The sequence below is a fragment of the Mauremys mutica genome, chromosome 11 (genome assembly GCF_020497125.1).
Source record: "Mauremys mutica isolate MM-2020 ecotype Southern chromosome 11, ASM2049712v1, whole genome shotgun sequence".
NCBI lineage: Eukaryota > Metazoa > Chordata > Testudines > Geoemydidae > Mauremys > Mauremys mutica.
In genome coordinates, this window is record NC_059082.1 from 51,565,466 (window position 1) to 51,576,479 (window position 11,014).

Below are 11,014 nucleotides of genomic sequence, written 5' to 3' on the forward strand. Positions count from 1 at the left end.
TGTGAAAATATGAATGGACACTTTAGCAAAGTGGCCAAACAGCAAGGTGCTCATACAGCAGACGTTCTCAAGGTAAAGAGCTTCCTCACACAGGATCCAGAAAGAACGACTTTTCACCAGTGTTAGGCAACCAGGGGTAACAGGTACCTGGTGAACATGTTTAGGAAGGTCTGTATGATCTGCTCAGTGAAAGGTACTCCCATCTGTACCCTCAGTCCTTGGAAGAGAGTGAGGAAGAAGCTCAGCATCTCGTCTGTCACATCTATAATAGAAAGAAGAAAGGCAAGGGAGGGTGTTAACGAGACAGCTGTAAAGCACTGCAAATGTTTGTTTTGTTAATGATCTTTCTCCTGTGCTGAATTCCCCTTTACTCATTCATGCTGGGATTACCAGCAGGGCTGCCATTGCAAGTGAGAGACTAAGGGCTGGTATCAAAGGTTTATAACCTGACACCTGGTGGGAGAGGCAAACTGGAGTGGCCTTTTATACATCCAGCCAGCATGATACAGTGCTAACAGCAGAGAATCCACTTAATTAGTCTGAGCCACTGACATGGAAAGTACTGAGGTGCCTCTTGGGCCACGCTCTGTCAGTTCACTGCTTATACAGAATCAACAGGAAGTAACATGACATTCAAAAGCCATGTGCCTTTGTGCCTTTAAGAGGTGGGGGAAGGGAGGAGGAGAAAAAGGAAACTGACTGGTTTGATTTTTTGTAATTATTAAAGACACTCAGCTGAATTCAGAGGTAATTCCCAGCACATGGCTGTGTGCTTAACTGATTATCACTGCAGAGTCAAGTCTTGTGCTAGCACTGTCTCACACACTTAATTGGGTAACCATGTTAAAGCTGCATCTGCTCAATTCTTTCACTGTGCATGTCCCACCATGGATAAATACTGCAACTGCATGAGACTGTTCACAAAGGTAATTTCACTGTTCCCTTGTCTGCTAGCTATTCACCAGAATGGTTAATCAGGGAGTTGTGATACCAGCTCACCCTGCTGGATATGGTTTGCCTTTAAAGTTATCCTCTATCCTGTCTCTTACTCTTCCCCCTACCTCCCAGCTCCTTACTTCTCTAAACACCCAGGGGAAAGTTTTGTATTCCTGCTCCACCGCAGAAGCTGCCACCTCTCTTTGGGGTACTAGATGTGACCCACGATGGTCTCACTTGGCTGCCCTGCTGCCTCTTTTCTAGTGAGATGTTGGGTACTCCGGGGGCTGTAGCTGCCAGCTGCCTTAGTGCGATACAAAGCCTGCTTCTCAAGATTAACTGGGGTCCCACTCAGGATAAGACTGGTTAGCAAGGACCTCTGGGGCCTGGCTCTGACTCAGGATTCTTTGCTTCACAAGCAGTCTCAAGAACCGTCTATCTTGGTCTGAACGGGCCTACACCTCCACACCTCTTCAAGATTCTGAAGATATGGTAAATGCCAGGTAACATTATGTGCAAAAAACATGTTTTGTTTTTAAATCCCTTAGCCAGGTTTGTTCCATTGTGTGTCTGGCAAGGGACCATTCCCGAGGAGCAGGTATAGGGCATCTTGAGGATTCAGTATGTTACAAGCTTTCATGACTATGTCCTCGTCAGCTGGAGTACCAGTTGTTTAAGCAATTTAAGACCATTTCCCTATCAAATGTCCTCTGACCTTTTCCTGATCCAAGATGCAGCTTAACCTAAAAGTTCCCAGTGAAACAGCTGCCCCCAGTACTGATTTACATTCCACCTGGGCAAACAAATCTATGCACCACAGCTAATTTTATCAGAATGGGCTGTGGGCGTTTATCAGTAGGTCATAAGAGCTACTCACAGCATTAAAGCTTGTCCTATTGTTATACCTGACTGATGAATGAAAGCTGGGAAGAGGGCTAGTGAGACCTGCACGGATTCCTGCAGTGACTGATAACAGATCTGCCGAGACTTGGTAGACTCTCCAGAGATACTCTCCACAATGTCTTCTAAGACACTAAGTGTCTGGTGAATGATCACTTTGGCTGCGAATCAAGATGAAGAAAGAGTTATGAGAGATTTTCCAGGGATACTAAGAAAACTAACCAGGTGGCAGAAATCACTCATCCACATCTACAATGGCCAAAACCTAGAAGCCTTTCCACAGACAAGATGACTATACAGCAGCTCAAGTTCCCAATGCAAAAAGTGCTTAAAAGTGTGCCTAGTTTTAAGCAAACAGGCCCACTGAAGACAACTCACATGCTTAGTCCTAGCCATGTGTTCAAGTACATTGCTTGTCCAAATGGTTACTGCTTCTATTAAGAGGCAGAGACTATGGGATCACAGAGAAGTCAGATTAGTGGTCTCATTTAAACACACAGCTAGTTAAAGTAACACCAGACAAGAAGAAAGCAAAGAATAAACATGCTGGAACAATGGGATACACTGGGTCAATTTAGTACTCATGACAATGACAACAGCAGTGAAGACATTGCAAGCAAGCACTGTGTAAATATCAATGGAGGAGAGAAAACACTGGGCCAATTCAAGCTGCACAGCAGTTTTCTGATGAGTACCAACTGTCCTTTTAGGATTGAGACAGCCCAGCCCCCACACACTTGTCCCGTATATAAAGCAGACCACTGCTCTCCAGAACGTGCCAGGTTTGAACACCTTGTGTCTGTACTGTAGCTGTAAGTGATTTGGAATCCTAGATTATAATATTTAGTAGAATGATCCTCAAAACTAAAGCCCCGCAACATGCATAGGAACCCTTTTAGCTAGCAGAGAACATGAAATTTCAACCCCCTGACCCCAACAAGGGTTCTCTATATCTGAGTCTTGACAAAATCCTTACTATTTTCTCACAGCTGAAATCTTTGGGAACATTACCGCCAACCTAGATTTCCAGCATAATAGCCTAATGGTAGCCCCCCAAACTACTGCATTAACCAGCTAGAGTATTTTATAATGTAATCTTTCCTGCCTAGAAGGTTAAAAACGACAACTTGATCCTGATCTCAGAGCAGTGAAGAAGTATACTGACAACTCACTGGAGCAAAAGTTCCCTTTAAAACACTCTGAAAAGGTGGGAAGCACAGTCGCATTAACAGTCATTTGATCTAACTGCTCATACCTCAGCCTCCCAAATAAGTCTCTGAGTACAGGCTTTCCAGCTAGTGCAGTTATTGGAACAACTCAGCTTAATGACTCCCTATCAGCTGCTGCCCTGGTGGCTGGTTCATATCAGGAAACAGAGCACTTACTGTCCTCCAGCCGCACTTTCCTCTGTGGCAGGATGGCACTGGATTTCAGATGGCGGTATTCCCTTGTGAGGGCAGAGATCAGACTGGCATGGTTGGTTGAGCGAACTGCCCACTGCTGCTCACTCTCTGGGAGATTTGGCCATGGCAGCAACAACACATTTGAGAGCGCTCTGCACACCAGTACCTGGGCCTGGAACCAACGAAACATTAAGCCTTGAAACAACGCAGCTTTAAGGAACCTGTTATTGCCTCACTTAAGGGAGACCTCTCTCAGTTTACATGGAAGTGTGATTCTAGCATAAGTATTGAAGAAATTAAGTTTAATAAGAGAGACGTTAAGCCCAACATGCATCTGAAATCTTGCAGCTCTACAAACTAGAAGGGGAAGGTGAATATTGTGATTAAGGCACTAGACCCAGCCTTAGATCTGGGTTCAGTTCCCAGACTCTCTGGATAACCTGGAGCAATTCACTCAATCTTTGTGCTTCAGTTCTGCATCTGAGTAATGAGGGCTTTGTCTACACTGCGCAGCAGCGTTGACTACAGGGATGTGAATTACAGAGCCCACCAAAGTGTTGTGATCTAACTGTCCTGCGTGAAGGATATGTCTATACTGCAATAAAAAAAAAAAAAAAAATCTTGCAGCACATTTGTGTCAGTGGGCTCCTGCTGCAGGGCTAAAAATAGCAGTGTAGATGTTTGGGCTCAGGCTGCAATCCGGGCTCTGAGATCCTCCTCCCCTTTGCTATTTTACAGCCCCTTAGCCAGAGTCACCTGACCCAGGTGTGCCACAGTTTACTGCAGTGTAGATGTATCCTAAAAGGTATCTAGCTTGCACTAACAGAGTCCTGTTTGAAAGAAGACATACGTTAATGCAAACCAGGCATCTTTTAGTTTGTGCCAGTAATGTCCACACAGGACAGTTAGATTGCAACACTTTGGTGAGCTCTGCAATTGGCCCTTCTATAGTCCACAGCACTATGTACACAAGCCCAAGGATAACGCTTCCTTGCTCCTAACTACTGTCTGTCTCGTTATTTATATTGTAAGTTCTTTGGGACAGATGCATAGTAGGTTTGTACAGTCCTCAACACAAGGAGACGCTGATCTCTGCCAGGGCCTTTAAGTACCACTTAATACAAATCAGCATTTAAACTGGGAATGCAAACTAAGGAATCTAAATGGAAATATTCCTCCCCATGAGTCATAGCCAGCCCTAGAACGCAGAGGTTCAGAGACAAAACTATCAAGTGTAGATAATTCAGAGCTCTTGCCATCATAATACAGCCAGGACATCAAGTACAAGTTACAGGAAGTTAAGATGTTCTTTAATGAGATTTGAGAGTTTCAATTTTATGCTTTTCCTCAGTATTAGTACTTCTACTCTAAAAATTAAAGACCATGGACATATCCAAGACACTCTGATTGCTGCACATAATGTTTATAAAATCCAGGAGTAACATCTCTTTCCCTGAAATTGATGTACCATGATGGTAAAAGCTGTGGTATTGTTTCCTCAGGGCACCCAATTAAACCGACATTCTGCATTTGTGTTAGAGTCAAACAGCACCTTATCAGGAAGCCGCTGAGCAGAAGTATCTGTGATCCTGTTGAAAACTTTCTGTACTGCTGGGATTCTAATCAAGAACACTGGCCGCACTGTGGTAGCTAACGAGACCAGCAAGTGGCACGCAGACAACAGCAACTTCTCTTGCACCTGAAAAAGAAAGCATGTGCTGTTAGGCTCTGCAGTAACTCAGTCCCACACAGTGTCAAGAAGAGACAGTGGACTTTCTGGGACACAGCACTGGTATTCAAGAGCACACTGAACCTGACAGATAGAACATTCACACAAACTAGCCTTCAAGCACAAGTCAGTATTCAGTGGCCTTTAATCAGAACACACGTCAGCCCCTTACCACTGAGTGTGATGATTCCTCAACTCCCAGATTAAAGGAGCCACAATATAATTAGACCTTTATTAATCCATCTTTACTTAAGAGGCAGCTCTTGAGCAATTGGCTGTCATTTATTTCTATGATGCTATTTAAGGCAGCTTTTGTCTCGAAGACACTACCTTCACACCTCACCAAGTTTTTCACCATGTTCTTGGAAAGCAGACTAATACATTGCACAGGCAAACAAACAGAACCTCTCATCTGCAGATTCACATGTCCTGAGGGCCAACCTGCTAAATGCATAGAGACAAGAGTAGCATCTGCATGGAAAGTTGGATGTTAATTTCAGGTTTTACCCTCTTTCTCGGAGAAGTATTTGCCCTTTTTGATGAAGGTACCTTGGAGCTGATGAGTGGAGTAATTGCTTCCAGGGCGGTGGAGACTAGAGAGATGAACTGCTCTGGATTCTGCCGATGAACTTCACTGTAGAACTGGGCTAGCCAATGAGAGTAAGCCTGCAATGCTGCCAGTGACTGAGCGTGGCTGGAAGGAAGGAGAGACAATTGTAACAAATATGTGATAAAGGGCATTTCAGAAGGACCACAACAGGATGGCAGAAGTCTCAAACGCAGTAAAGTAGCTCTGATGACATGTTACAGAGAGGCACTCTTTTCCTTGGAGTTAAGGTGGACAATGGCTTTTCCCATTATAAGACATCCAGAACTGTCCATGTCTGAAGTTTAACACATGCATTAGAACTTCTGGAAACTTTAAGGCAACCTGGAGAAGACTTTTTTTTTGAGAGAGAGAAATATGAAGGCTGCACTTCTGGAACATTTCCAGAACTTCCTTTGGCACGACAGTTGGCCAAGCTTGATTCAGTCTGATTGCAACCACACTCATGGTCACATTTAAGCACCTGATAAGGCCTGATATCAGTCTAGTTTGTAAAGGTTTTTATTAGGTGTGCATGTGGGAAGAAATAAAAGCAATTTATGGTGACATGAATAATTCGGTAGAGCTCCTAACTCCGCATGGCTTCAATGGTAGCAGCCACAACAGGGATGGACGGGAAGAAGCAGCAGGCAGTCAAGATGGGAGAACGGGGAGGGACACGAGACCTGCTCTTGCCCATGTGAGGAATGGGTATCCCTCTAGCAGTCTAGAGACCACTCCCCAAACCAACTAGTTTCATTTTACATGTCTTATCCCCATGTACCTATCCACCTGACTGGTGGTAGAAAGGAGACCCTGCTCCCAGGACAGTTTGGGGGCTGGCTCCACACAGGTTGGAGACTGCAGGACTCCCATCACTGAACAATTCAATATATATATATTTTAGACACCCAAGGAAATTGCCAGCCTGGGAACTTTAAGGTAAATTTAAGACTAAACACCTATCAGTTATTTACAGGAGACAACCTTGAGAAAGTTCTAGTCCATACCAAAAAAACCCTCAAAACATTACAAAGCCTGAAAATTCAATGTGAAGGCTGTACTTAAGTCACTTGAAAGTTTGGAAATACTTCAAGTTTTTCAATCCACCTTAACTCTGCCCATAGAACAGAAAATCAAGCGATACTTGAGCTTCAAGGTTGCAGATATCAACAACAAAGATTCCAAACACTGACCAGTAACCTAACTGGTCTATCAACCAGAATATGGAAGTCAGACTGCACATTTCCACATCTTTTAAACAGAAGGGAGTCTTTAAATAACTACAGTAACCTTTTGTTCTGAGCTATATGCAGTCAAACTGCTGCACCTTTCAGCCAAAGACACTGGGTTAGATTCCATTCCCCAGGAGTTTACAGGATTTAAAACATGCAAGTTGTCATGTAGCAAGACTTAAGATCTTGTTTGTAAAACTATGAAGACCGAGAGCTGGAGCAAAAAGTAGCGTGCTTACATGCCAAGGACTTCTGGTGGTGGGCTTCACATGGGCATGCCAGATATTTTATGCATTAAACCATAGCCCCACTCTCCAGCATTCATAGAATCATAGAATATCAGGGTTGGAAGGGACCTCAGGAGGTATCTAGTCCAACCCCCTGCTCAAAGTAGGACCAATGCCCAACTAAGTGGCCCCCTCAAGGATTGAACTCAACTCTGGGTTTAGCAGAACAATGCTCAAACCACTGAGCTATCCCTCCACCCAATATGGCTGGCACACTGCAAATAAAGCACATGGAGCAGATTTGTAAGATCTCTGCTGCCTGTGTTAGCAAACTGAATGGCTTTATCAAAACCTCCATCCCGCTAACGGGTGTCCACAGGGGGAAGGTAAGCAGAGAAAGGTGTTTACATCTTGCTGATTTTCAATATCCTTTTTAGGTTTAACTTAATTTTGGATTGCCAAGATAATGTTTATTTCTTGTTGTTTTAAACTGCTCCCCTCCCTCAGTGTTTACAGTTTAACTCTAGACTATTTTTGCCAGGGATTAGCACGTGAATCAGGAGTTCAATCAACAGTGAGTGCAGTTACTTTAAAATGTTGCCTTTGCCCTAGTACCTGCACCCACCAGATGTGTTGAGACAGGTGGCATAACCGACTCTTGTGCTATTGCTCCACTGTGCATACGTCAGGAGTACAGGAAAGTTAGCAAGAGGTCAAATTATAAAAAAAAAACTGCTGGGTTGCTGTTTCAAGTGCTCTGTATTTCAGGATCAATGCCATGTCAAAAGCTACAGATCAGAATGATCCTTACTGATAGTGCTGAGGGAAAGAAGATGGAGGTGAAAACTACACAACTTCAGTAACAGAATGAAATAATCACGTGTCTGAAACTGATGTTAGACTAGGGCAATACCGATTTCTGCTTTGACTGACAGGAGGATTGGATTTATTGATAGCAAGTGAACGAAAACAGGCCAACAAATCCAGAAGAATTCCAGCCTGGTAGGGCTGTTATGAGAAAGGGACAATAGAGCTATTTAACATGAAAAAGTTAAGCTTAGTTTGAACCTAATGTAAGCAACACTCAGTTTGGATTAATAGCAGAGAGACTCAGGGGACTAAGTGATAAAACCAATTACCAGCATGGAATCTCAGAAGTTTGATATACAGTATATGCAATCACAAATCAAAAGAAACTTTTCAAAAGGACATGTTTAAACCCTGCTCACAAGGTCAGCTGGCAGAAAAAGGCATATTCAACAGAGCATAATGGAGAGATGAAGACCATTAAAGTGGTATTCTATTTTAAATGTGGCGTCTCAATGCTATTTTCAAGTTTTAACTTATGGATCAAATTTCCTCATTTTATAACTTGAAAAAAAATGGGTTTTATAGCTTACAAAGGCACGTACTCATCCTGAAATATGAGAGAGAAGCTGTGTTCTGGGCTCATGTATCACAAATAGTAATAAAGATTGAGGACTAAATTCCCATCCTTAGTAACACCCATGCAAATGCATTATTTTAAGTGGGATTGCACAATTTAGCAAGGGCAGCATTTAGCTCTGGAATTGTAACTTGGTTAACAGTTCTATTAATGCCTGAGCCAGATAAGAACCTGGCTCACTTACCCATAGTAGGCTCTGCAGCACTAACAGAAGTAACAAAACATTTGCTACGTAAATCCAGATTACAGACCCGGAGCAGGGATGTAAGATGCCATCATTTTTACATGGATTACTTTAATTACCCTAACACTTCAAGCGAACTGAGCTTCCTTGCGGTCAGTACATGGTGTATTATGGGCTGTTATCACTGCTTTGCATTTAGAGCCAACATGGTAGCTGTTTGTCATCTCTGACCCTAACTGATTTGTTTGTTTTTTTTAATTAAATCTCTTATATGAATGGAACTGGGCAGCTGGGCTAAGAACATGAATTGGACGAAACAGTGGTCTGAGTATGAAGAGCAGCTAGTTAGCCTTGATCTGGGGACAGCGACCATAAAGCTTCTTCATGGTCAGCTAGGAAAGACTGGAGGATAAATGTGTATCACCTGGCATGGGAAGCAAGTGGAAGAAAAATACTGACAAGTCTTTGGGATTCCAATACTTCCTCACCAGGGAGAAGAAATAAGGGACCTAAATTCAGACACTGTCTTATTTCCACTCATCATTTCTGGTCCTATGAACACCAATAGCAGGATAACTTTTCAGAAGCCTACAGTATAATTTTGGTTTTGCAGTAAAAGTCTTATACTCACACGTCGATAAGGTCAGGTTTCAATACAGACGGCACAGCAGTTTCAATGTTGTACAGTTTAATCTGGGACCCATACAGTGTTACCTTGACCAGCCTGCCAATAAAGAAGCAAATCAAAGAGTGTGTAGGAATTGTAAAATACAGATGTGCATGTACATCAAGAACAACCAGAATATACTTTATCATAACATGGCACTCTGCTAGACTGCACACTGACTAAATGTTCACACAATCTAGATTGTCTAGCACAAGGTCATTTTGCATCACAAGCAAACTTGTTCTAAGGAATAGGTACAGTATTTCTGAATGTAAGCACAGGACTATGTATAAGCTGTGATTAAACATATGCTTATTTGGGAGTTGAGGAGAAGTGTCAAATGGAAATCTGATTCCAGCTCTTACATGTACTTTATCAGACAGACAGACATCCAATGGAGATTTTGTTTTGGGTGATGCCGACCTGAAGTAATCAAATTATATCCTTAGTTCCATTAGGTCGGAATAGCTGCAATTACATCATGAGAGTGGACTCTGACTTTCCCAGTAATTGTTCAGAATTGAACATCTAAGTAATCAATTATTGCTTATCTCTAAAATATGTATTTAAAGGATTACGGGAGGTATATTTGAGAAATTTAGCACTGGTGAAGCAATACCTCTGGCATTTGATAGACTGACATTTCAGTTACTCTGTGGCAGAAGGTAGTTTGTGTTTTTTGCTATTCATTGTGGGGGTGGCAGGCCTTAAAAGTGGTCAGCAGTTCCTCTGCACTGGTGGAGGGTTGGCAGCACTATTCCCTGATGCAGTGACCTTTTGCCTACCTCTCCACTACTGTAAGGGCATCGTTGAACCGGGCAGCAAAAACATCCCCAATAAAGTATTCGGCTAAACGGCCAACAGCCTGCAGCAGGGAGCTAAGGTCTCGTAGGGAGCAGTGCAAGCGTCGACAGTCATTCTCTGCAGTGATATTCAGCCTATGACCTGAAATGACATTGTGGTCGGTTAGCCATAAAGCAAGGCAAGATTCAAGTGTAAATGCTCTTTGGTTTGCTATTAACCATTGATTAACATTCAGGCAGTCTGGAGTCTCTCTCTCTCAGTTATAAAATTTAAGCACAAAGCACATGTAACCTATATCTGTAATAAATACAGCTCTTTCAGATGAGAAACCCAATTATGTAGCTACAGGAAATGCAGAGTTTAAGCTAATTTCATTAAAACAGTCTCTTTAAATTAACTATCCCGTGGGTCACAGTTCAGCTCTGAGCACTGTCATTTGATGGAAAGAATGAATAAAACAAGTTTAAGTGGACGCTGTCAAATACAGTTTTTGCAGATAGATGTAAGTAATTCTCTTTATAAAAGACTGAAAAGAAAGTTCCCCAGCCATTTGGCTTTTTCATGTACATTTTGTTCATTTGGATTAAACTGTAGCTAACAGGCATCTTTTTTTGGTTACTGATTGACATTAAAAAAAAAAAAAAGATGATCCCAGCTCTGGGGATAAGGTTGTTAGTTTGTCTCCCTCTGCTGTTTGTCTATATAGCAACAGAGTATACAAATTCCTAGAGGAATAACAAAACCACATTTGTAACCTGGATGAATTAAATTCAGATGCAAACACAATGTGTGGCTAACTATCTACAATCACAGCACCCTGATACATGTAACACTGATTCCTGGAATTTTTTTTCATAGAATAGGCTATGTAAGCATACGGATAATGTACATGTTTA

General features: G+C 42.4%; 1 protein-coding gene across 2 annotated transcripts in view; it reads right to left on the reverse strand.

Moving 5' to 3' along the window:
- XPO6 (exportin 6) overlaps nt 1-11,014 on the reverse strand; it is a 102,556-nt gene that overhangs the window by 14,393 nt on the left and 77,149 nt on the right. For both annotated transcript variants that reach the window (XM_044979686.1, XM_044979685.1), the window contains exons 13-19: nt 10,100-10,259; nt 9,279-9,371; nt 5,518-5,662; nt 4,792-4,938; nt 3,222-3,411; nt 1,842-1,997; nt 148-262 (exon numbers count right to left, since the gene is read on the reverse strand). In XM_044979686.1, the coding sequence (XP_044835621.1) occupies nt 148-262; nt 1,842-1,997; nt 3,222-3,411; nt 4,792-4,938; nt 5,518-5,662; nt 9,279-9,371; nt 10,100-10,259 (1,006 nt within the window). The remainder of the gene's footprint in view (nt 1-147; nt 263-1,841; nt 1,998-3,221; nt 3,412-4,791; nt 4,939-5,517; nt 5,663-9,278; nt 9,372-10,099; nt 10,260-11,014) is intronic.